The sequence below is a fragment of the Diplotaxodon limnothrissa genome, linkage group LG2 (assembly GCF_057381915.1).
Source record: "Diplotaxodon limnothrissa isolate DT_005_m linkage group LG2, D_limnothrissa_male_GT1.1, whole genome shotgun sequence".
NCBI lineage: Eukaryota > Metazoa > Chordata > Actinopteri > Cichliformes > Cichlidae > Diplotaxodon > Diplotaxodon limnothrissa.
In genome coordinates, this window is record NC_140597.1 from 27,081,739 (window position 1) to 27,108,823 (window position 27,085).

Genomic DNA, 27,085 nt, shown 5'->3' on the forward strand with positions numbered 1-27,085 from the left:
AACAACAGAATATTAATGCGAGCAAGAGGGAAGTTGACATGCAGCACGTATTTTGTCCCCGTGCAAGTACATGAAAGTAATTACCAATCAAAGGTATTCTTTAAAGCAGTCCACTAACACTAACCTGGTGAAGTCTGTCATCTCCATCATGATCATGCACATCTGCTTGGCCAACACAATGATGTCATTGCCACTGTCGTCCCACTTGGATACCTCTGCATCCAGCTTGCTCTTCTCTTCCTGGAAGCTGGCCACCTGCTCAGCAATCTTTGCCTTCTGCTCCTGGGGCAACTGAGCCATGATAGCCTGAAGGAGGATTTATGAAAAGCATGGATGGTTAGCAAACTAGACCCAAACATACTGTTGCTGATACCATGAACATAAGTTTGGCGGCCATAATCAATGAGTGAGTCTTGTTCGAAACCACGCCTGAGAATATCAAGGCAGCAAGATATCCTACACAACTGTGTGACCCTTTATTTAGAATTTAAACACATGCATAATTGTTCACTATTTGGTGTGTAACTTGCTTTTCAGCAATGTGCCTGAATAACGGTTGCCTGAAGTATCCTCTGAATAAGTAAGTAAATAATATTGTTCTCTCATCCCCAAAATTCAAAGCTGGGTTCAAAATTATGTTCAGAGCAAGTGAGTCATATGTAACATATCTTGGAAAAATATGAACTCACCACCTCTGGCCACTGAAGACCAGTATAAGGGGAGTTAGTTACAACTACTTTATTCACGTTAAGATGTATTTATCACCATATTTATCCATCCTTTTGGACTGGAGAGTAAGAGGGCAGCTTCCAAAAAAGGCAATCAGACATCAGCCATTCAGTGAATGAGCCTGTCAGGCCAAAGTAGGCAGACACTTAAGAGCAGGAAATCCAATATCATCACACAAGTGTTCATTCTATTGCTGATAAATGGGACCCTCTCTCTAGAGGCACATAAGCTTCAAAAGAGCTGTTTATGCAGTGCACAGATGGAAAGACTGTACCTAACAAAACAGATCATCTTTGGCGATTTAAAAACAACAAAAACACTTGAAATGTACCAATGGAGCCATGAGGGATTCTTGAGATCAAGACATGTACAATCTCTCTATATTCTTAAAATATAAAGTTACAAGTAAGTTTAACCTTAAATTTAACAAATTTGGTGCGTAGTACAAATACTGTAGAACTGCAATTCTGTCCTATCCAAGTGAATGTTGTATTGAAGTAATCTCATGACAAAAGAACACACAAAGCTGGTGTCCAGAGGCACAAAAGATTGGATTCGCAGTGTGTTACACCACGCAGGGAAAACAAAATAACTAGCTGCTCAGTCTTTTTTGGGTAGTTCACAGAGTGCAGACTGCTCAGTCAACAAACATTCACTGGTTCCGTCTGTGACATGGTATCTAAGAGCCAGATGGCATGGATGACTGAAGGAAAGCAAACTGGAGGACATAATTCACACAATAAGTCAACTTTAAAGTACTGACTTCAAAGTTGACTTATTATCATCATTTCTTAAAAATTTTAAATTTATTCCAACTCATCTGCATACATGTGTTGTTGCTGAGCTTTATATTTGTCTGATTTTATTACATTTCCAATCTATGCTTAAAGGTAAGTGAAGAATGTCTCTGTTGCCATGAATACTGTTAAAAAGGTCATTTGCAGTGAAAAACCTCTATTTTTAAAACAGCTAAAATGAGTGAGCAAAAGATTCTGGAGTCACCAACTGTCTTCGGGTAATTAATATAGCTTATAAACAGGTTTACGTGTGCACAAGAGCTTGCATGACTCAGAATAAAAAAATTTTTTAAAAAAAAGCTGCTTGGCTACTATGACACTTTTCTTCAATAACATTTTAATGATAGATTAATGGGGCCAAATATTAAGAAAAATATCTTAAAGATGCCAGTTTCCTTAAAACTCATGTAAAGTTTTGATCCTCCATCATTGCTCTGTATCAATAGAACAGCTCATCTTTTAGCATTAGCCAAAAAGAGTCCTACTCATCTATAGCCATGCATTCTTTGAGAAACAGAAAAAGTAAGTAAAAGCATAACAGGTCCATTTTAAGTTGAATATAAGAGCTCTATATGGTTAAACCTTTTTCCCCCCATAACTTGAGCTATTGAGAAGACAAGCCATCATCACCAAGTACGTGGGTGAAGTGTTTGAAAAATAAACAATGGCTGGGACAGCATTAATATTAGAATACTGTTAAAAAAGACTAAATATTTCCTGCAAATATAGAAAGACTAATGTATTGGTTCTACTTTTCTCATCTTCAAATTTCATTAGAGATATAAAATTGCTCTTCAAATAAACTATTCCAATTGATGTTATTGCACCAGTCAAGTGATATTTGTCTCATCAAGTATATTTTTAAACCTACCACACACACACACACACACGGGGTGCAACGATATTCGTATCGATATTGAACCGTTTGATACAGTGCTTTCGGTTCGGTACGCATATGTATCGAACAATACAACATTTGTAATTTATTTTATCAACTTTCCTTCTGACGATGCTGTCTGTGTTGAGCGCTCAGTGAATCTGCATTCGACTACTCCGCCTAGGCTGCACTGTCGAGCGCAGATCCACTGAGTGCTCAACACAGACAGCATAGTCAGAAGGAAGAGCGCAGGGCAAGCTAGCAAGACAGAAGTTAAGCTCTCCAGATCTGGCGTTTGGAATTATTTTGGTTTTCATGTGACGTATGACCCTGAAGGTAAGCGAGTCATGGACTAAAGTAAAACAGTATGTTGGATGTGCCATGCAATGCTCAATTACATGGGTGGGAGCTAGTGTGTTAGCGCAGTTAGCTCGTTAACGTGTTGGCCGTCTAGCCCCATGCACGGGGCGATCGGCGGTAGCTCGTTAACGGAGATTTGCCGTGTTGTGGCGTTAAGGTCATTTCAACGAGATTAACCTGAAAGCACTAGTGGGAACACAACGAATATGACTGCACATTTACGCCGACATCATCCTAGTGCAAAGACAAAAACAACAAGCATGCTACTAACTTTAGCCGAGTCATTTAGACAGCTGTTAGCACATGATTCTCCTTATGCTGCTGAGAATATAGCCCAGAAGAAGCGGATAGTATAGCTTTTATTTTGGAAAGAGACATTTCTCTGTAATAAACTCTCTTTTCCAAAGATGAGTGATTCCTCAATCAGATACAGGGCTTGCAATATCGCTAGCCCGACGTCCTGGGGCTAGCGATTTTTTTCAGTCGGGCTACCAAAATCTATCTCTGCCCTGCCCGTCGGGCTATTGTAGGAAAAATATATGTCAATGCTTTTGCATTCTTTCAGAAATGTAGCTGGGTAATTATGTCATTGGCATCGGTGAGCCACTGTCAATATGTGACATATTGAAATCGCGTTTGAATTTGCGCTTGTTTTTTTGCTTTCACTTTGCAATCGCGCGAACTGTGTATAGAGAGCGACAGCACTGATCTGTGAGTGATGAAAATTTGTGCACCAATTCCTCTGACATCGTCTTATTAATCGTTAGCTCACTATGCAAACATGACAAGTGAAATCTCCCGCAGCAAGCTTAAACATGTGAGAGGTTGATCGCGCAGAGAATCGCTGAGCTTATGTGAGTGCGTGTGTAAAAGCAGGAGGATATATATTTCATTTCTTCTGAGCCAAATAAGACAGGTCAGGGTGAAGAAGTGACAGCCAAAGAAAAGCTTACCACAAAACGGAGAAGTTATGACAAATCAGACTATAAGGCAAAAAGAAAGTGCAGCTTCATGGTTTCATGGACAAAAGAATTTCTGTGGCTGCAATATGACGAGCTAAATAACCAGGGCTGCACATAAGTGGTCCGCAGGTGCGCATTCGCTGTCAAAATAAAAAACGCGCACAAGGGTTAGGGTTAAATTTAAAAACTGTACTTTTGAGTTAAAATATATATTTATAATTTTAATAAATGACAAATTAAAAAGGCATGAACATTTTTTTTGTATCGAAAAAATATCGAACCGTGACACCAAAGTATCGAACCGAAAATTTTGTGTATCGTGTACACACACACACACACACACACATATATAGAGTTGGATGACAATATTCAACTGTGATACTGAAATATGCAGTATCACAGCTAATATTTAACCATGTAAAAATACAGTTAAGCCGCACACTGAAGCAACCCATTTTCTCATAGGAAAATACATTTTTGAGATGTGTTTCTTTCTGGGATATTTCACAATTTTTCCCAAAGTATTGTTGCAATTTGATGACCCTTCGTTTTACAGGAAGAGGAGTAAATACAGAATCAGAACCTCTGAACAACATACCCGTGCACTTTGGCCAGCAATAAGCTGGTCATCCTCTGTCTGCACACTGGTCCTGCTGCGAACATCAAAGTCTTCAGTCTCAAAGTCAGAGTCATCCAATTCCTCTGGAGTCTGTAACAGGACAACAGAGCATGAGAAGATGTCAAAAGAAAGACAAACATCCCAAAAAAAAAAAGTCCAGGAGGAGGGGAGAAAAGAAAAATGGGAGATGAAGTGGAATAAGGTAAGAAAAAGCTGTTTGTACATAAGTGGGGAACATAAAATAATATTGGCATACTACAGCATTGTGAACACTATTAAATAGCAAAACTGCTTACCATCTATGAGAAATGCCTTAGTGCTGCCAGACAGGGCAGCATGAGATAAATGTCTACCCTCTCCACAGCTTGGTAGAGAAACTGTAAACTCCAAATGAATTTGTAAATCAAGTGTAATGTGCTGCCTGTGCATCTTGAGAGGGAAAATGAAGGTATGAGCTGGTACGAAACATATTGGGAGCAAAACACTTTAGAGGCCCATCTGTCGCTATCTGCAGAAAGGAGAGTGAGGCATGAATTGTGTTTTTCCAGAATTTTGCCACTTCATCTCAGATCCTTTACCTCTTGCCCTGAATGCAAAACAAGCCACAGGGAACAATTTGCCATATTATTAATATATAAAATGAACTTTATCTTTGCCGGTTATGCTTCAGGCAAGATACAATATTAAGTGATAGGCAAAAGTTAGTTGATATGTAGGAACAGGGGAGATGATGTGGACAGATAAAGGGACATTAGGATGCAGACGCCCTGGCTTGTGCTTATCCGGCTTTCTCACTACCTCCTTTCTGTAATGAAAAAATAGTTGAAAGTCTCTGAACAATCTTACTCTGCTTTAGGGAATGTAGAGATGTTCTTGTACTCAAGGGAATATGGGTATGGTTTCAGATACAAAAGCTGTAGTGACTCATTGGCATCGCTTTCAACTCAGACAATGCTGTTCAGTGGGGCAGAGATATCACCTGCTGCGGCCTGTGCAACAGATAACCTGTGAACGTGGGAGGCTCAGAAATCATAACTCATGGTGGGCACCCAGTGGGAAACTACTGTGAGAAGTGACAATAGCCTGCAGTCTAAAAAAAGACAACATATTGAAAACCTGCTGTCAAGGTAAATGAAGTTAAAACCCACTTTTTCCACATTGTGGGAAAATATGTTAATCAGGTTTTTAGGTGATAATTCTCTGTATTTCTACCGTGTCTGAAAGCTGCAATTATCCATGTCACCTGTAACGCCTTCATGACGCATACATGTACAGATGATATCTGAAATGCAATAATTACAAGTGTACAGGGCAAGAGGTGAAATTATAGCATTATGACAGAGCTGGAAAACAGACATAGCCTTAACCAGAATTTTTTTCCCTCCTGTTGTAAATATGAATGAGACAGTTCAACACTGAAATAACCCCAGTTTTATTCTTTTTGTGACATTCTGCTCATAGCCTCTGTGGGTTGAGACAATTTTTTCTTCTTTTAGGACAGAGGCAGCAAAATCACCTTGGGCTGTGATGCACCGCACAAATCATACGGTAACAGCTGCCCTCTGTATCTAACTGTCAGTGGCTCGCTGACTTCGAGACAGTTTCATGTCTAGGAGGCATATTCTCTGATGTCACTGGAGGTTGGGAGAGGAGTCTGTCTGCCTGTCAAATACTCAAGGGACATCTAACAGACTGTCTGTGCACTACTTATAGAGGTTAAAGATGAGTCTATCTTAAGCAGCCCCAACCACACTCTTGTCTGTTTTGATTTAAGACTAGGGCCTTGCATGTGGGGATTTTTAGAAAGACAGCAAGAGGGTGGGTTTGTACATGTGAGTGGACATGCCCTGAAGAGAAGCTGTCTCGTGGCCATCTCAGCGCAGCTGTTAGGAGGATTTCATATTTCTTTGGACTCAGAATTGAACGTGCCCACAGAAAAACCCTTGAATGACAGTTTAGCCTGCAATTGAATCAGTCTAGATCAATGCTTTTGATACGCCTTTAATCTTATTATAACAAACAGTAATTAAGACTAAGATTAAAGAGTGTGCTGTGTAGATGCTGCTTGAAATAACAAATGCAGAGATAACACTAATCCATTTTTTTCCTTTGCCTTCTCTAGAAAGTGGTGGGTGAAGGTTCAATCTCATCAGTCTCTCCAGCTGGCACTTAAAGGCAGAATAAAGCTAACAGATACATTATGAGCAAAGCTGCTTAATAAGTCCCGTTAACAGTCACACACGCCAAATTACACCTGCCCACAAATCTACCAGGTAGTGTTCAGCCCAAACCATAAGCCCAATGTTCACCGCTGGGTCTGAAACAAAAAGGGTAAGAAGAGTGGAGCTAGGGCAGATGGAAATTAGTCTTAAAATATAGTTCTTTGGCCTGCAATTCAATTAAGGAAAGCCAATTAAACCCTCCATCTTAAATCATTCACTTATTAAAATGCAAAAGCAGGATAATGTTCCTCTTTTCATTTGTTATTGCTTTTTTGTTTGTGGTTGAGCAGGATTATTAATAAGAGTTAAGGACCACTGTCAAAACAAAATGTGCTCTCAAGGCTAGTGTTTTCAATTTTAAAAAAGTGTTGAAAATAATAGAAGACAGCAACCAGCACTTTGTATCTTAGTGTGATAAATACATAATTTGGTACTGTTAAACATGACAAGTGGTTTAAAGAAATTTGCTCCCTACTGAGAAATCAAATTTGGCAGTTTCAGGTACTTTAGCTACAGGGGGTAATATGTTGAAAGACAAAAAAAAAAAAAAAAAAAAAAAAAAACTTTCCCCCAGAATCTTATTTCCTACAGGCTGTGTGGGTTTCCCCCCTTCACTTTTCTTCATTTTAGAGGAAATATGGATTGAGTCCATTTGTGATTGAATGCCCAAACTGTTCTTAGTGATCCTATGATGAAACGTTTTACCCTGATGGAAATGTTTTCTTCATCCATGGGACACAACTAAAAGGCATTATGCCACAGACAACTAAACCCATTGTTATCCGAAATTGCAAGTCTGGTCAATTAGGTTGGCCACTGCCTGAGACAAGTTAATCATAGGTTCCCAAGACTGCATGTGTACAGGTTCTCACAATTATAGATAAAAAGCTAATCTGGATATTACTACTCATATGGCAACAATAGAGCAACTCCAAGCATATGACTTCTGTTCAAAAGCTGTTAAAAACCACGTCAAAAATCCTCCGTCAGAACTCTCACTGTCACAATTTGAAAGAGAAAAATAGATGACAATATGAAGCCTTACTTTGCATTAGAAATAATAAATTCGATTTAAAAAAAGAAAGAAAAAAAAAACATGCAAACAAAAACAAAACTGTGCAACTCACTCTGATCATGAGGACAGCCTTACGGATGTCACGAATGCCATCATACACCAGGCGCGATGCATCAATGAATTCGTTCTCATCCACAGGCTGTGAGGGGTTTGCACTCAAGGCTTCCACTGCAGACTCCACTTGCTCTGTAAACCGTGGCATGACTACAGGAAGCAGAGATGAAGTTGATCAGTTCCTTTATCAATCTGATGTGGCTTTTCCTGACAGCTGTATGTTGAATGAATTGTGTCGGCAGTGTAAACCGTACACAACTCACTAACATGCAAGCCTCATTTCTACCGTTTCTGTACTGTCAGAAACAAATAATAAAGCAGCTGTATTGATGCTGAAAACCTCTGTAGGTCTTTTTTTCCTACAGTAAAAACTGATCAGATAGCGTTCCATAAGCAGAACTGACAATGTTGTTAGATACACTTCTGTAAATATTTATCCTTATATCAGAGTAATTTACCTTGGGCCTATTTTTCATTTTACATCCATCACATTTCTCTCAGTGTAACTTGGGTTATAAAGCTACTTGACACATACTGTTAGTCTAGTAAGGAAATTACATTAATCGACTTATCAGTATCAATCGCCCCAGTGATAATATTGAACAATAGTTCTGGTCTGATGTTGAATTAAAATTAAATGCAAACGAAGATAGTGGTGTCAGAATTCATAATTACAAAGTGTTATATTAAACCTAATGAAATTTGCACTGGTGTCTACTCAATGCCTTAAATGAATGCACAGAATGCTCTGGAGGACTCACCAGGACATATGCATAGACACCACTTAAAGCACTGCATTAAGAGAGTTGCATTTTGCTGCAACTTCATGAGAACATCATGGGTGTCAAGATGCAAATGTTGAGGGAGGGAGCAGCAGGATTAAAAAGCAGATTTGGTTTTGTGTTTACAACCTCCAGGCTTTTTCAGTCACAGTGATTACTCTCCTTAAACTATCACAACTGACTCTTTCAAGTAAGTTCCCATTTAAAAAAAAAAAAAAAAGTGTTAATAAATAACTGTATTGTTAGTGAATCCATAGATAATGAACTTTAAACATTCTTACTAACTGGTGGAAAACATTGTATAAATGCACCTCAACATTCAGACAAACTGAAAATAGAGGCTAATAAAGATTTTTTTTGCCCTGGTGAATATTGTCCCCCCTCTCTCTATTGCATTGTAAAATATTTTTTGGAATTTGTCCTTTGAAGGACAAAAAACCTCCACACATTAAACTGCAATATAATAGCACAGGTGGAAGGAACTGTAATATGACTCAGTCTTTGAACCTATGACAGATTGATTACGTCATAATTTGGATTAAAACAGAATACTACTGAAGGGTTAACAGTGACCGTCATGTCATACTGACTAGTAATGCAAGCTGTGTGAGAGACCATATCACACAATGCACCATAATGAATTGTGGAAGAGCTCAAAATGTCTCAGGCTCATTCAACAGAAAATTGCATTTCACAAGCCAATTCTAGATTCATACAAGTTGCCTTTTAAAATGCCACCAGCACTCAAATGCTCAAAAACATCCAAAGCAAAGACAAATCAAATAAAGGGCAGACTTCTGAGAAACAACTTTGCAGGCAGATACTAGTGTGGTTTTAGCACCAGGCAATGTACCAAAGATAAAGTGGATGGAGCAGGGTCTCTCCACCTTTTTAAAAATAAAAAGTAAAGATTTTAGAGGCTTTTTGATCAAATTAAATTAAAGGAAATTCTTTATACATGTGTATGACTACTAATTTGTACACAAATACTCCAACAGTACAGTGCACCACATTACAGACAACCTGTCTAAACATGCATACCTCTGGTTCTGTTTGTAAAAAGTGCTGCGTTTGTATTGTACTAGTACTACCACCACCTATAATAAATATATAAGCATAACCAAAATAAGCTCATTCTTGAAAGCAACTAAAGCTATTCTCAAAATAAAAATAAAATCTTAGGAAAGAACAAACAAACAAACTTGTGATCTACAGATTCTCCTAGTCTGCAAGAGCTTAACTGGGGGACCCTATTATCTTAAAGCCCTTTAGTAGTTAATCTTTTTATACTCTTGTCAACCGTTTTTACACAAAAACAAGACAGACATCAAAGAAAGACTATCACGCTCATGCCATTATGGCCCCTAGTGTGTCAGTCCATGTAAGTAGATCATAAATACCATATTTTTCGGACCATAAGGTGCACAGGATTATAAGGCCCACTGTCGACAAATGGGTCTGTTTTCATACATAAGGCGCACTGGATTATAAGGCGCATTAATCGAAACAAAACAGTCAGATAAGTCAAACTTTACTCAACTCATTCCTCTTGCTTCCTCCACTTCCTTACAATTGATTCATTAATGTTGAATTCGCTGGTAGCTGCTCTATAAACACTGGAACAACAGTATGTTGTTCCAGTGTTTTTCTAACTTTTGCTATGTAACTTTGCACTGTCCACTTTCTGCTGTAACAAAACAAATTCCCCACGTGTGGGACTAATAGAGGTTCTTATATTAATGACTAACCTCATATTGTGGCTGGATTATCTCAGTTGTTCTCCCCTACTGAAGTTTGGTCCGTTTACAGTAATTTTCCATGCAATTGCATTTGTCAAAAAAACCACATTGGGAACTTTTATCAAGTGGAAAAAAGTTAGTGTTCATTCTCCAGGTTCACTGTGTTATGCTTTGGTATGCTAACATAAATGTGTCGCTAGAAATCTCTCAGTCAGAACATGATATATCGTGTTTAGTTAACTAGCAAAACTAGCGAGCTAACTTTCTGCTAACTTCTAACTCCGTTAAATTTAATATATTCTGTTTTCATGGATGCCTGGATGTTAAACTTAATTGTTACACCTGGTAAAGCAGCAACACTGATCATTTTATTAAAGATGAAAGAATTTACAGTGTTCGTTTGACTTTGGGGCCTGACGCGGAATACGGTAGCCATAACGCTCAGACAATCCATCAAGCGGTGCGGCTTCGTAGCTCAGCAAAGTCCTACTAAAACATTTCGACAGATTTTTGAGCGGCGTGTACCACATAAAACCGGCTCGAAGTCAATAAACAGCCAGAATTCATAGATAAGCTGCACCAGATAAGGCACACTGCCGAGTTGAGAACATTAAAGGATTTTAAGTGCACCTTATAGTGCGGAAAATACGGTATAAGTGTTAACCACACAATGTATATAAAATATGGACACAGCAACCATGACGCCATCCATGCCCATGGACCCACTGCCTTCTCATTTAACTTTGAGTAACCTACATTAGCAAGTGTTACCGTGTCTACCCTCTCAGTATTTGTCTAAATTTATTTAGTAGTAAACTTATTTGTTTCTGTGGTACCTGTATCAGTAAGGAGCTTTGTTGCCTCCAAAACCTTCTCTGTGTAGACTCCAGGTTCATAATTGTCCATCTCTGAAGTAACCACATGGACAACTCTGGCAGCACGGCCTCGAATAGCCCCGGCGGTACGGTCCAAACCATCAACATCTTTCTCTTGCAGAGCAATGACACACTTATTCACATCCTCCAGGATGTGGTTCTCTGGGGACATAAAGCAGTGTGAAATTATTAGTGTACAGCCCGGACGGACAGTCAGACCTCTCCACACACACCCACACTTTTTTTTATTTTAATCAAAACGACTACAGTATAATATGACACATAATGTGACAGTCTAAAAAAAAATTATTAGGAAGTTCTCATTCCTGAGTTAGTCCTGAAATTAAAAGCCACTGAAAAACTCAAATACATAATATGCGTTTGTTGGAAGGTATGGGTTTGAAAACCAATTCTTAGAATACTTATTAATGAGCCGCCTATAAAATGCAAATGTCCACTGTGTAAATTACAGTCTGTCCTTGGCTGGAGGTCAGAGAAGCCACTCTGCTTAATGCTTAATGAGGACTCTAAACCATTTGTGTGCTTCAACATACATGACAGGATGTCAAATATAGATGTAGTTCTGTTCATGCTTCTGGGTTTTTCTCTATAGCGCATAATGATACCTTGGAGAGTGAACCGATGCTTGTTGTTGGACAAAGGGAGAATTAAGATGGCTTATGCATCTTACATACATACGTTATATTTTAAATCAAATAACAGTGGTTAGTACTGCACTACAATCTCAATCACTCTGTTGTGTGGATAATGGTGACAAATATGGTCTTCTACGTTTAAACATTTTGCTAAGGCCACGTCAGATATATATATATCTGAGAAGTATACAGCGTGACTGCCACTCACGAGGAAACACTACTACTACAGACCGTATAAAAAGGTTTTTCCTCCGTTATGCACTGCGTTTAGTCTATAAGCATCACGAATAATAAAATCCAGACCATTACAACTATTTGGAAAAACTTATTTTGTTTCCTCATGGCTATGACATGCAAATGAACAAGACTTACCAGACACACAAAGGAAGTCATCAATGGAGGTTATGTCATCAACAGCATCAGTGAGGACACGAACCTGCTTCTCCCACTGCTCCTTGAACAAATCCATATTGTCCTGGGCCACCTTACTGTTGGGCTTGGCAGCGAGGGCTAACGCTGCATTAATCACCTGTAATCACCCAATTACAACCATTAAAGCTCAATTACAACATAGCCTTGAGCCACAACATTAGCATAGGTTGATTGCACGAAGACCCCATTCCCTAGCTCAATGTTAGGATTGAATTAGGAAGAAAATTAATTTCTAGAGGTGATTACAGGGAGTGTTTTTAGATACTGACTAGGGCAAAAATAATAGATTGTTTGTTTTGGACTAAGAAACATCTGTGGATATCATAGCTCAGGATGAATGGGACTCATTAGATGAGCTTAAAAAGAGCGTTAGCAGCAGGTGTGTGGAAAAAATGGACTCAATGGTCAAAAGATTGACAAGCAAAACAAACTTGTTATTTGCGCGCGCGCGCACGCACGCACGCACGCACGCACACACACAAAAGGGAGGTTAGAGACGTAAACAGATTTCAACTGTTGTTTGCTGAAGACAGTATGTGCTTGCAATTAAATTTATTGACTTTTGGATGTGCTCCAAGACCTGAGCTGGGTGACAGCTGGGGGCAAACATACCTGGGGGCAAAGACTTTCTAGTTGAGATGCAGCCATACGGACCAGTTTTACCCCTTCCTCATTGTTGGAAATGGAGCATGCCAGATTTGCCACCTACAATGAACAAAAAACAAAATTGTTAACCAAAGGCAAGAAATCTCACAAAAAAAAAAAAACAACAAAAAACAACATGTGTGATTACCCTGCTTCAAAAAACAAAAACAAGAAAAACCTTCCAGTGTTGTGTCCATTGATTCTTGATAATTATTTAAGGTGTGTGAAGTCGCTAAAACTACTCATATGCAAACTAGTATAGATGTTTGTTTTCAGTACAAAGCTTTGTATCACGCTTGGCTGAGGCGTGGAGCTATAAATTATTCAAATAAAAAGGAAGAAAACCACAGTCAAAACTAAATTGTTCATATTCAGTGGTGGTCTTTTTTTGTTTATAACCCTCAATCAATATAACATTTGTTAAGACAATTTCAGTTTGTTTTAATATACTTTCAGCACATTTTCACAGCAAGTAACAAAACCGATAGCTGTGATAAATATTGATATTTGTGATAAGAAAATAATCACAATATGAAAATTTAAACACTTAATTGCTAGTGTCTGTCTTTCCATTGCTTGAAATGGTCCCTCTAACTCACAGGAACCAATAAGTGCAGTGTTGGCTCAAGCAGAGTGGGTGTTAGCAACCCAAATCATTTCAGAATCAGAATCAGAAACTTTATTGTCATTGTCATGAGAACAACGAAATTAAGAATGGTCCCCGATCATTGCATCATCCCTAGCAATATCAAAATATAAATAAAACAATAAAATTCAATAAATAAAATAGATAGAATACTTAAAATACTAATAAGATATAACAGTAAAACATTCACATACATTCCCACACACATGCTTCAGACCGTGCATAGATTAACACAAGAGTGGCGTGATGGACATTTTTTTGTAGTATTCAGATGTGTTATTGCAGTTGGATAACAGCTGTGTTTGAGTCTATTAGTCCTTGCTCTGATTGCCCTGTACCGTCTGCCTGAGGGCAACAGTTCGAACAGGGAGTGGCCAGGATGTGAGGTGTCTTTTATGATGTTTTGGGCCTTTTTAAAACAGTGGGCGTTGTGTAGAACTTCCAGTGTGGGGAGAGGGCAGCCAGTGATCTTTTGGGCGGTGTTAATGATCCCTTGGAGTGCTTTCCTCTGAGCCCCTGTGCAGCTAGTGTACCAGATGCATATGCAGTAAGTTAGAACACTCTCAATGGTGGCTCTGTAGAAGGACACCAGCAGTCTCTGTGTGATGTTATTCCTCCTGAGAATTCTCAGGAAGTACAGTCTCTGTTGGGCCTTTTTCAGCAGCTCGGAGGTGTTCACACTCCAGGAAAGGTTCTCCTCTATATTGACTCCCAGGAAGCGGAAGCTTGCCACCCTTTCTACACAGTCCCCATTTATGAATAGTGGTTGGATCTCTGCCTTTTTCCTTCTGAAGTCTATTATGAGTTCTTTGGTTTTTGAAGTGTTGAGGAGGAGGTTATTGGCCTTACACCATGACGTCAGCTGCTCCACCTCGTCTCTGTACGTAGACTCGTCTCCCTTGGAAATGAGCCCCACCACTGTGGTGTCATCTGCAAATTTCACAAAGATGTTGCTGTGGTGGCGAGGAGTGCAGTCGTGTGTGTAGAGAGAGTAGAGCAGTGGACTGAGCACACAGCCCTGGGGTGAGCCAGTGCTGAGACTCAGGGCTGAGGATGTGTGATGGCCAACTCTGACTCTCTGTCTACGGCCCGAGAGGAAGCTATTGATCCACATGCAGGTGCTGTATGGAAGCCCCAGGTCTTGTAGCTTGGCCACCAGTTTGTGTGGAAGGATGGTGTTAAAAGCGGAGCAGTAATCCACGAAGAGCATCCGCACATAGCTACCATGCTCTTCCAGGTGAGTTAATGCAGCATGGAGTGCTGTGGCTACAGCGTCTTCCGTGGATCGGTTTGCTCTGTAGGCAAACTGATGTGGATCCAGGCTGCGGGGCAGGGCTGCTGTGATGTGTCTGCGGACCAGCTTCTCAAAGCATTTCATTACCACTGGGGTGAGTGCCACCGGTCTGTAGTCATTCAGGCCGGTGATGTGGGGCTTCTTAGGCAAGGGGACTATGGTGGAGGACTTCAGGCAGAGTGGGACAGTCGCCTGTGCGAGGGATTTGTTGAAAATCCTGGTGAAGATCCCAGCCAGCTGTCCTGCACAATCCCTCAATATTCGACCTGGCACACCATCAGGACCCGCCGCCTTCCTCGGGTTAACAGCCTGCAGCATGCGCCTCACCTCGTGCTCTTCCAGGGTGAGGGTGGTGCTGCTATGGGTGGCGTGTCGCCACAAATCTCAGATGCTGCGAGCCTGTTCTGAATAAAGGCAGCACTTTGAACGGGGCACTGCACTAATTTTGAGAAAAAACAGAAACAAACGCCATACATACTGTAGATACATAATTAAACTTGGATAAGTTCATTATGGTAGCCTGGTTTAGGGATTCTTCCGTCAGAAATGGAGCAGCTCTGCAATACAACTAATCCCTGTGGAATACAAACCCACTGCTGTGGATTAATTTATAAAGCTGCTAAAAAGGATACAATATGATGACACAGAGGGAGAAACCAAAAAAGTAGGAAGAAAAACAAAAGCCGAGCTGTTGGGAAAGTTCTGTATTCAATTCCCAGAATAAAAGTAAATTTCACCAAATGGAAATCTAAGTTGTAGCTGGTTAACTCAAGGATATCGTTATTCTCAGTGACTGAATCACAAGACTGCCAGATTGCCATTACGCTCCTGGAGAGGCAAATATTAATGACACTTTCAAAAAGTGAGCAGTAGAGTGAGAACGGGAGTGCTAAACTAAGCAAATCTTGCCTGCAGCTGCTAACATCAGTAATTTTTTTCTGTCTTGACTAAAATAAAGCTCTCCTACAATTATCTCTAAATAGTCTTTCATACTCAAGTTTTACATTAGACATCTACTTATAGCGACATAAATTTAGGTCAAAGGCTTTGAAGATTCCCATTTTGGTTGGCATATACTGGCAGCAATGCTGTAACAGAATGCCTGGGATGTGAGGAACTGCGCCAAAATGGGATTATTCAACAGATAGAAAATGTGCTGAAACATAATCAATTACAAAGGACTAAACCAACTCATGACAGCAAAAGCACTATGAGTCCAACAGCTTTGCTCTTATTTTTGTATTCCCACACATAAATCTGTTAAAGTTTGGTCACTAATTTACTACTTTACTGACGTCTGGGTCAAAAAGCACAACAAAACTGTCAGCCAAGGTGACACACTGAATTTTAAAACGTACATTAATAATATGTCTGATTGGAGCAAAAACACGAGGTTGGAAAAGGAATGAACAAAGCTCAGCTTAGGCATTCAATTTATCTTTTTCCTTTAATCAACTTCTATTCAAAAACAGGTTTCTGTGATGATATTCTTCCTCTGGTACCATTAACAGACAGGGAAATAATACTTATTAGAAAATAATACTTATTAGAAAAAACAAAAAACATCTTATTTGATGGGCTGGTGCATCACTGGCTGCCAAAGTATTGCATTGAGGAGCCCCTTTCAAACCTTAAAATGTCTGAGTAATTTGCTGATGAGAAGCACTTTCTTCACTGTGTAGCTAAAGCACTGAAACATTGATATAAACATATTCTACATCGCTATTCAAACATACTGGAACCAGAGGGAGAACATTTAGTAATCCATGAGGACGAATGAAGAGTGGTTACATGAAGAAAAACTGAAAGACCTGTGTTTTTACTTGCACGATCTTTCACAAAAGCTTTTGATGACGCCCCCTGTGAACCACTGGGAAAGGAGATGTTTCTGCATAGAGAGATGCCATTCCACTTGCAACACTGTACCATACCATTTAAAGTATCAGGGGAGCCCGACTTTACAGTCTATGCAAACAATTACAAAAGTGCACCCGTTTTCTTACCTTCCTGTCCTACAGAGCTATTCCTTAATACACAACCCCTTGTTAAAGAAGTACTCTGTCATCAACAATACGTACAAACCCAACTCCAAGAAAGCTGAGACATTGTGTAAAATGTAAAAGTGAAGAAAAAAAAAAAGCAATGATTTACAAATCTCAAACCCATATTTCTCACAGTGAACATACCAAACATATGTTAAAGCTGAGACACTGGGGTTGCATTTATTTGAAATAACTATGGCCCTGTAACAGTTATCCCAATCAAGCAGTTGCACTAAGGACAGATAATCCAACAAACTACAAACTTATGCTAATATCATGGATAATATATTTAGCATAAAATATCTTAATCACTGCAGTGGTTTAGTATCAGTGCTATTGAGCCAAGTATACAACTGCAGTGTGACCGTCCATACATCAAGCTTTAAAAAAAAAAGTTATTGATGTTCAGGTCTAATGGATAAGGTATTCAGACACCAAATCTTTTTAAAATAAAAGGGTGTACAACTGGTCATTCACATGTCAATGACATAATACCACTGACAGGTAAGATTAAATACACTGATTAACTCCATGCACTCATGGAAAAGCTGATTACCAAGAGTTGTTTTACTGACATGAGGGAACACAATATTTAGTGACCGGTTTTAGAGTTATGGATAATGGGTGCAAGTTTGTTGTTGTTGTTTTTTTTAAACATTAAAAAAAGCAAGCTTTAGGGCAATGCTTAATTTTTTTTTCTTAAACAAAAGAAATCCTTAGGTGGGGTTTACCAGTAAATTCACTTTCCACTGCTGATTATACCATCAGTAATGCACATCTCTGCATCTCAACCTGCTATGTAGCACATCTTTATGACTTATAGTGGCTTCACACTCCAAAGCTTATATTTCAGAACTGAGTGTGCACTCAAAAACAAACAACTTATCTAAATGAGGTAAATAAGTAACCCTCTGCATAATGTGACAACCATCCCTTTGCCTGGATGAGAGCCTTACACAGCTTGGTGCATGCCAAATTGAATGCAGTTTTTTGTATCCCCCTCATTCTCTAAATATGGGTCAGTCATAATGTAGCTTTCATAAAAATGTGTGTAATGTAATAGGCCATTTGCCTTACGGCAGACTACAATTGCGCAACCTGTGATGATATACAAAACACAGCCAGAGACTGGTTGCTCTTTGCTATTCCTGCTACTGAACAGAGGACATCCTACATTTAAAGCATTTTTGTTCCACATGTTATAAAGAAACAAACATGTTTCAACTTCTCTCTCTAGTCTTTCCAGCTCTATTGATTTGCATATATATTGTTTGGCAAAGGCTCTAATCTAGAGCGGCCCACAGCACAGTTCAATACCTACTTCCTACCATGCATTTGAAGGTAAATGTCAACCATTTTTATTTAAAGGTGAAAGCCAAGAGGTCTACTGTGAACTGCTTACTGTTCAGCCGATTGTATTGATGTTGGCTTACAGGAATAATTTTCCTGAGAAGTGAGATAATACTTGACTGTGTGCTTTTGCCAATCATATTAACCAGGGATGGGATACATAAAAAAATAATTAAAAAGGTTAATGTAAAAATGACAAAATGCAATGTTGGCAGCTTCTACAAAGGCAGAAATCTTTAGCCAAAATGAAGAGTAACGTATGCAACTTCTGTCGAGGCTGTTGCAAAACATGATTTATAATTCCCAGGTCCTAGTTAGAGCTGGGCTCTCTCTAGGTTTGAAGGCATACATCAACTTAGGTTGTGAACGCTTGTGTTGCAGCAGTTGATGTTTGTCGTTTTTTGGAAGGAACACACTAAAGAAAGTATGTGGAGGATAAACTGCTAGATTACACTGAATATCTCCTAATGTAGATTTTGAAATGGGAATTTATGGCAACTGGCTCCCTTTTAGAAAATGCGTAATGAGCAAGAAAGTTACTTTGCCCAGTGCTTAAAACTCTACCATAATGATGCCCATCAACTCAGTGCCAAGATGCTGTTCAGTGGCTTTACTACACTACTAGCATTCCTAATTTATGTATGACAAAAACATATTTTGCTGATAAATATTTTAGTACAACTAGACTGATGTAGGAGCTCAGTTCAACTGCAGATATGGAGACTTTGGAAGTAAAATATTCTAGTTAAAGTCATGATAGCAACAATTACCACAACGAACCCCAGCTTTAAAATAGACAGCATTTGGAGTTTACATTCTTTAAACATCATTTGTACAGTTTTTCTTTTGTGCTGCTGATAAGCAGTTTTTACAGATGCACCTTCTATTCTTAGATTGATATCATACAACATGTATATTCAAATGAAAATGAAAACTGTAAGCAAAAATTACTAAAAGAAATTTCTCCATAAAGTTCATAACAAATTTAAACCAAAACTACTTTGGTTTAAATGTAATTTTTTTTTTTTTTTTTTTTTTTAAATTACACACTCCCCCCTTGTGTTTCTAAGTGTTACAAGCACAAATAGCAACCATGCATTAGCAAGGTCTAGTGCTCTAATGCCACATATGACACTCAGGCCTTCGGGTGCTACTTAAGGGGTTACTCCCCAGTGTTGTTGCCCACTCCCCCTTTCCTTCTGATGCTTCAATGGTTTCCCTGGTGAATATGCATGCTGCTTGTCCTGGCTAGTCTAACATATCCAGCTATACTCATGGCAATATGCCCATAGACAGAAGTCACTTTCAAATGTCATATGATGCTCTACACAGGCATTAGAGGAACGGAAGGAAAGACCACTAATGAGCCTGGCTGAATGTTCTGTTAGTTTCTTGCCTATCGAGTCCATTACTTTGCTTTTCTCCTTGCATCTTGAATTTTTTTTTTTAACCATGTATTGCATTCTCGTCTGTTAGTGGAAGGTTATGGACTCAAAACTAGATTTTAAAGATTACTCACGTGACTACTATGACAGCCTGAAACTGTTTCATAATGATCTAAATATATTTTTTGTTTCTCATACTCCACCAGTGTGTGAATGCGAGAGTGAATGAATAGTGGCATTGTAAAGCGCTTTGGGTGCATTGAAAAGCGCTATATAAATCCAATCCATTATTATATAATAAAGAAAGAGCAATTTTGATGTCTTTGGCCACATAGCAATTTTTTATTATTTTTCATTTTAGGGGGAAAAGGATCCAGGATCTGCAATAGAGCTCCTTAAATATTAAGTTTAATAATTATCATTTCTTTATTTAATGTTTGTGTGCGAGAGTGTGACCAACATCAGACTGAATTGACCAAAGACCTTTAAAGAAGCCTTTTAAAGGGACAATAATGCTATAGTCTTATCACAAGTTTTATCTCAGAGAACAGAAACAATAAAAATTAAATATGCAATACTAATGGGATAGAGTTGAAGCATTTGAGTGTTATGATCTGGGGGTGGGTCAGGTTCTGACTGCAAATGCACTGGAGAGAGAGAGGAAGGGGAAGGGAAAACAAAAAAAACAAAAAACAAAAACAAAACACACAAACAAAAAGAAAAACATACAATACCTCAATCAGTTTGTTGGCATGCTCACGGAACACCTGAGCATATTCCTTAACTTCTTTCTCATTGCCATTCTTAGCAGCTTCAATGAGGACCAGGAGGGGAACATTAGTCTCCAGGAAAGAGTCGGAGACATGGTCCATCACAGCTTTGCGCAGCTGTGAAATAAGATGATTTTTTGAAAAAGCGTTAGAATGCCCTTGGTGCATATCCTTTACATACAGACTGATGTCTACCACAGCTTTTTTGAACTACAGATTACATCCTGACATTATGAGAGACAAGAGTCTCCTGAGGTTTGCTGGTAAACTTCAAAAGGCTGAAGTAAAGAAAAAAAATATTTGATTTGTTTTTTTCCAATAAAAGTTCACTGAGCACAAACACTACAGTTTAAAGTTGAAGACCTAGTGGAAAGAGGGAAAAGGAAGTTCACAAAAAAAAAGTACCTGTCTGCGAAGGTCTCTAGTCTTCTTTGTCATTCTATCAATGGCAGTGTTCAGAGCATCGCTTCTGTCCTTTCTTCCCGCCTGAAACATGGAAAAAAGTAGTAATTAGTGAGTAGAATAACGGTGACCAGCTCATGTGTCAAAAATCCTGAAAAGTCTTGGGATCAGATCAAATTAAATCAATATCAAACCTAAAATATTAAACAGTCTTGAGTAAATAAAAAGGCAAAATGACAAAAATATTCATATCTGTAAATCATCCCTTGCATCTTTTCATTTTTAAACCAACAGGGTAGTTATACAATTTATACTTTAACGTCACCCAAACTCTTCTAGAGCAGACTTGGGTCACCCTGTAGGTGTTACTCTGAAATGAAATGTAATTTTCAACAAGCTTGAGCTATTCTGCTTCATGGAGCTAATGTTTGGAGATACCAAGTCCAGTTCATTTCTGAAGCCTCCAGTTATTGTTCATTTTGTTCTCCAATAAACAATGACATCCTCCACCGACTCACAGCAAGTAATGCACCGACAGAATACCAGCTAACAATTTAAATTAATAATGTATACACACTGAAAGTAAACAGGGCAACAGCCACCACATTGGCTTTTATTAAAAAAAAAAAAAAAAAAAAAAGATTCTTTGCATTATTGAAGAGGGGGGGGGGGGAAAGCTACCCAAATCCTTTCAAAGCCTCTCTACCACCACAGCGCTCTTCATGGATATGCTATAAAGACCTACGCACAACATTAAAAGTAGTCTGGTAACAGCCAACGTTTCTAAATCCAATGGGCTGTCAAACTTGAAACTGTTGTAAATCATTTTATATTTGTCACATTTGTGATTCTAATTTGATTCAGGGTTAATATTACAAGTGCTCATTTTGTTTCATTATTCCCCCTCACTAATTTTTATTACAATGCTGCCCAAGTCCTTTGGTCATTTTGTATTAGAATAAGCCATTTATCTTCAAGCTTTAAAGGCCAACATTAGCTCCCAACTGTGGAAACTATTGAGAACAAAGTAAGGACTGGATTGGCTATCATAAGGTGACGTAAGTAGAGGTGACTTGTTGCTACACAAGCACTGACCAACTTTGGGAAAGTCATAAAGGCCCAAAATCATATCAGTCTTATACATTTAAACCTATGCATCCATTTCTCGTTTAAATAAGTTCTTAGTTGTATCCACACAAGTACTCAGGGGCTGCCTTGCAGTGAACACATTCGTAACTACTGAGTAGTTTTAGTAGAGAGATGTTTGATCACATTCTGCAAAGTACAAAAGAAAAACACTGAAAACTTTTAGAAACGCTTGAGAAGATAAAGTGAGAAAGAGTGAAAATTCCCAGATAGTGGAGAGCCATAAAATTAGAGCAAAATTAGATGGACAGGAAAGGTCTGAGTAAAGGCAAAGGACCAGTTGGACTCTGGGCTCTTCTTTTCCTTTATAATGCTTAAATCAACTGCAACGTAACACCATGGATGGCGGTAGCATTGACCTACCCCATCCCCCACTGCCTTATGCCCGTTGGGGGCTTGTGCACACAGTTAGGGGCCATGGAGCTCCACAGCACTAATCCCCTGTGATTTTGTGCTGGCTGGATACAGTGCTGTGGTAGTGCTTTAGCCTGCTTTGCCCCAACACTTTCAATCCTATTTCATTCATGCCTAGCCTATATTTCATTTCCACGCCAAGGGGTTCTAAAGCACTTCTTCAGGTGCTCATTATGGAAGCAGTTTCTCTGTAGAATCTTTTATGATAGCCAGGTGAGTATATCCATCTCCTTTAGGACAGATTTAGGAACATCCCGTTCAACAAAAACCCACTAGTGTTTCAATGTAAGCAAGAGTCTGCTCTAAGAGTCAAATAATATGCAGTCAACATTATTGCTTTTCAAAGTTCATCTTAGTTGGATTAGTTATAAGTTATACATTTATTGAACTTTAAGTACAAATTAAGTATAATTTAATGTTTTCCCCCTTTTAAAATTTACGTTTGCAACACGCCAAATTGCCACTAAGCAGACGACACACAGACAGATGGAACATTCCTGTAAGGTCTTAGTATTTTTACATGTTTTCTCCCATTTTGAGGATGCAGGCTAAAATAGATGTGGAAAAATACAGCAACATGCAGGACAAATGACCTGCAAATTCACCGCCAGATAATGACGGGGCTTACTTTTTCTGTGTTCCAACTTAAATTGTGAAAAAACAGAAAATATGGAATTCACCATCACCAATCAGTGATCAGTGTGCATTGTTACGTGCTTTCATTAAATAACAATGTTTAAAATCCAGATCAGATCAATTTAAGGAGACTGGGGCCGAAGAACCAACTTTGAGCAGGATACCATCTGTTCTTCATACCATTTCTGCTAAGTAGTCTGCCTGATTGCAATTTAATTTGATGCATATACCCCAAAACGCACCTCAACCAAACATTAAATAATGAAGAACTATAGGGACAAGGGATTAAGGAATTTCTCATCACCACGGTTCATTTCACACCTCGACTTTTCAGCTACCTCAGTTTTTCTACCAAAAGGGATGAACAGCAAAACAACAATAAACAAATAATAATTTTTTTAATTTATTTATTTTTTTTAAAAAGGGGGATTCAAAAAAAAAAATTTATTAAAAAAAACCCCTCTGAAATGCAAACATTTTTCCAACAGAAAATAAAAAAAATAAAAAAATAATCACAAAATAGCTTAAGGTCAAGTAGATACATGTTAGCATTAGTAAATTTCAAATCCTTTTAATGCATCACATGAATAACCCAGTATTTTTCCTTGACCTTTACATTTTAAAAGCTAGCCTAACTTAACTTCAAAGGAGCTGGCAATTGATCACATGCCTGTCCTCAAAAGTTAAAGAACTGCAACCAGGATATGTAAATTTGACACCCTATGTTAGCACTGATGTAGTAAAATCTGTTTTGCTGCGTTCTCTCTTTTTATTTTTTTTAAGGTTTATGTCCTGTGTATACATTTATACATACAGTCTGCAGAACAGCAGCAATGCGAGACTGAGATTTACAGCTGTGGTTAATTTCAACAGCATGCTGCCGCAACACGTTCAAGATATCAATATTCTGAAGGTGACGAGCCAGTGGGAGGAAAGGGAAATGCAAGAGGGAGGTGGAGGAAGACTAAGGTGCACAAGCACTGTGTATGAGGCAGAGAGCAAGTGACTGAGCAGGAGAGTGAGAGGGTGTTTGTGTGTGTGTGTGTGTGTGTGTGTGTGTGTGTGTGTGTGTGTGTGTGTGTGTGGGAGAGAAAAAGAGAGAGAGAAACAGTAGTGATGATCGACGCCAGGCTGCCACCACTCTGTAGCAGTGAGTGGCTGCAACAAAAAAGCACAGAATAACATCCCTGACTCCCTGCTCTGCTTTTTTCTCTCTCTCCCTGCGTCTCAGCTAGCAGACGAGGGCTCCGCTCACAGCTCTGCAGAGGCTATGCTGAGACTGAGCCGGCGTCAGAAGCAAGATCTCTGGCTGCCATCAACAAGTTAGGGTTGGAGGACCACGGCAATGAAAGAGAAGCGCTTGATCTTCAATTAACGGTCTGAGCTGACACCATTGCGGAGGAAAGGAAACAAAAGGGTAAAAAAAAGAAAAAGAAGAAAAAGGGAGAGGGGGGGGTCTGATCACTGGAGTCGCTCTGGATGCAACTGATCAACTTAAAAAAAATAATAATTTCTTCAAGGATTCGTGGGCTTGAAGAAAAAGACTCACTCTTCTATGAGCCTGGATTTTAAAGGACTAACAAAATAAAAGGAATAAACATCTAGTCGGGACATGGAATTTCATATTTTGTTTGAATTGGGTGGGTTCAGAATTGCTTTATTTCCCAAGAGGCTGATTCCTTTTGTGCTTAATCAAAAGGGCTTTTTCCCTTTGGATTTTTCTTCCATCTGGTTGCTCCAAGAGTCTGCGGAAAAGGACAGTTGAATGCAGCCTCCGATGTGCACAAAAGAATGGGTAAGTTAGCCCCTTTATATGACAGGTCTGGACATGAATAGGGAATACAAGTAAGAGTGAGGGAGGCTGAAGACTAAAAGCTCTTCTGCCTAGTCTATTTACTGCAATGGTCCTTCATGTTTCCTCCTTCAGACAGAAGAGTTGGGAAGACATACATTTTTAACATTTGAATCTTCTAGAAGATCTCATAAGTGATGAAAAAAAGATTTTTTTTTAAATTATTATTTTTTCCTGAACAGATAACAGATCTATGTTTTTTTTCCTCCCCTAGGAAAAAAAAAAAAAAGCATAGAGCACTTAATAAAAAAAAAAAAAAAATTAAAAAAAAAAAAAAGAATGACAATATTAAGAAAATTATGCTCGAATGAATAGCACAAAATGTGGACCAAAACAGGCTTAATATAAATGGTAAGGGAGAGGAGAAAAAAAAAGGTCTGCCTTATGTATGCAGCTGATCATTAGAAGCCTTGCTGAGAAAATGACATCTCCATTAAACCGAATCTCAAGGGTATCATGTTTACATACACTGTTAAAGTTGCCAATGTAAAATACCTTAGCAGCTATATGTAAGGACAAGACAGAGCGTACACAAAAAAAGCATAACTGCCAGCATGAATTAGTAATAAGTACTCTGCAGAGATTAGCTTTCCCGCCCCACAGTTCATTTTCTTGTCTTTGAACCCACCCAGGTTTCCATTCAAGGTGGCCATTGGTGGGACCTGCACCAGCGGCTCTGTCTGTGATCAGCATGCTCCTAGCGTGCCTGCTGTCTCCTGCGTTGTGCACAACCTGCCCTCAAAAATGCCGCTGTGAGGACCTGCAGTTTTACTGCGACACCCAGGGGCTTAAGGCACCCCCAGATGGTGTGGACAAGGGAGCCCTGGGGCTGTCATTACGACACAATAGTATCACTGAGCTCAGTCCTGATCAATTCTATGGTTTCAGCCAGCTCACTTGGCTACATCTAGACCACAACCAGATTACCACAGTACAAGAGGATGCCTTTCAAGGGCTCTATAAACTGAAGGACCTCAATTTGAGCTCCAATCGTATCACCAAGTTGCCCAACACAACCTTCATCCACCTCATCAATCTTCAGATACTGGACCTGTCCTTCAATCAGATGACTGCTTTGGAGCCAGAACTGTTTCACGGACTGAGGAAGCTCCAGATACTCCACCTCCGCTCTAATTTACTTCGCACCACACCTGTTCGGGCATTTTGGGACTGCCGTAGCCTGGAATATCTGGGCCTAAGCAGCAACCGTCTCCGAAGCCTGGCACGAAATGGATTTGCTGGGCTCATCAAGCTTAAAGAGCTCCACTTGGAGCACAATCAACTGACCAAGATAAACTTGGCCCATTTCCCTCGCCTTGTTGCCCTTCAATTTCTATACCTGCAATGGAATAAGATCAGCAACGTAACATGTGGCATGGAATGGATCTGGACCACGCTGGAGAAGCTGGACCTCACAGGAAATGAAATTCGTGTCCTGACCCCTGATGTATTTCAAACGCTGCCAAATTTAAAAGTTTTGCTGCTGGATAACAACAAACTGAGCAGCCTGGATCCCCAAGTCTTGGATATGTGGCAGTCTTTGGGTATGATTGGGCTGTCCAGCAACCTTTGGGAATGTACCAAAAGGATTTGCTCTCTTGCCACTTGGCTAAGCACCTTTAAGGGAAGGTGGGAGCATTCTATCCTCTGCCACAGTCCTGAATATGCCCAAGGTGAGGAGATACTAGATGCCGTTTATGGATTCCAACTTTGTCAGAATTTTTCAGTACCAGTCGTTCAGACCATTAGTACAACAACAGACGCTACTACAGCTGCAGAGATCACAAGCTCCTTGTTTGGAATTATGCAGCCGACCCCCACACCGGACTATGCAGAGGATTTTGGGAGCTTTACCACAGTCACTACCACAACAATCATAACACAAACATCACGCACTGCTCAAGCTACTACTGCTCCATTGGAAGAGGCAGCTGTAACAGATGACTTCGCAACTGCAGACAACACTGTTATGACTCAAAGGGTTATCATGGGAACTATGGCCCTTCTTTTTTCATTCTTTTTCATCATTTTTGTTGTCTATATCTCACGGAAGTGCTGCCCTCCTACCCTGCGCCGGATACGCCACTGTTCGGCTATTCAGAACCGCAGACAGATGAGGACCCAGCAACGACAGCCTATGGCAGACCTAGCTACGCAGGTACCCTATAATGAGTATGAGCCCAGCCATGAAGAAGGGGCACTCGTAATCATCAACGGCTACGGGCAGTGCAAGTGTCAGCAGCTGCCTTACAAAGAGTGTGAAGTATGAACTCTTATTTATTCCTAGAGCATATGGTTTGTCATTTGACCATTTCAGATGATAC

At 39.4% G+C, this 27,085-nt stretch overlaps 2 protein-coding genes across 2 annotated transcripts in view; one reads left to right on the forward strand and one right to left on the reverse strand.

Annotated features, from left to right (window-relative positions):
- ctnna1 (catenin (cadherin-associated protein), alpha 1) overlaps positions 1-27,085 on the reverse strand; it is an 81,140-nt gene that overhangs the window by 20,542 nt on the left and 33,513 nt on the right. The window contains exons 8-15 of the mRNA XM_085361780.1: positions 20,717-20,797; positions 20,276-20,428; positions 12,792-12,884; positions 12,120-12,276; positions 11,053-11,253; positions 7,694-7,845; positions 4,324-4,434; positions 125-306 (exon numbers count right to left, since the gene is read on the reverse strand). Coding sequence (XP_085217906.1) covers positions 125-306; positions 4,324-4,434; positions 7,694-7,845; positions 11,053-11,253; positions 12,120-12,276; positions 12,792-12,884; positions 20,276-20,428; positions 20,717-20,797 — 1,130 coding nt within the window. The remainder of the gene's footprint in view (positions 1-124; positions 307-4,323; positions 4,435-7,693; positions 7,846-11,052; positions 11,254-12,119; positions 12,277-12,791; positions 12,885-20,275; positions 20,429-20,716; positions 20,798-27,085) is intronic.
- lrrtm2 (leucine rich repeat transmembrane neuronal 2) lies at positions 24,026-27,030 on the forward strand. Its single transcript, XM_085373788.1, has 3 exons — positions 24,026-24,059; positions 24,141-24,251; positions 25,394-27,030. Exons 1-3 carry the CDS (start codon positions 24,026-24,028, stop codon positions 27,028-27,030), a joined length of 1,782 nt encoding a protein of 593 aa, XP_085229914.1.

What these genes read in the sequence shown, in the direction of transcription:
- lrrtm2 (XM_085373788.1), top strand. Translation starts at nt 24,026, where the DNA reads ATGATCGACGCCAGGCTGCCACCACTCTGTAGCA. An exon ending in GCTGCCACCACTCTGTAGCA is followed by an intron (nt 24,060 to 24,140) that starts GTGAGTGGCTGC and finishes CCTGCGTCTCAG; the next exon opens with CTAGCAGACGAGGGCTCCGC. An exon ending in GTTAGGGTTGGAGGACCACG is followed by an intron (nt 24,252 to 25,393) that starts GCAATGAAAGAG and finishes GAACCCACCCAG; the next exon opens with GTTTCCATTCAAGGTGGCCA.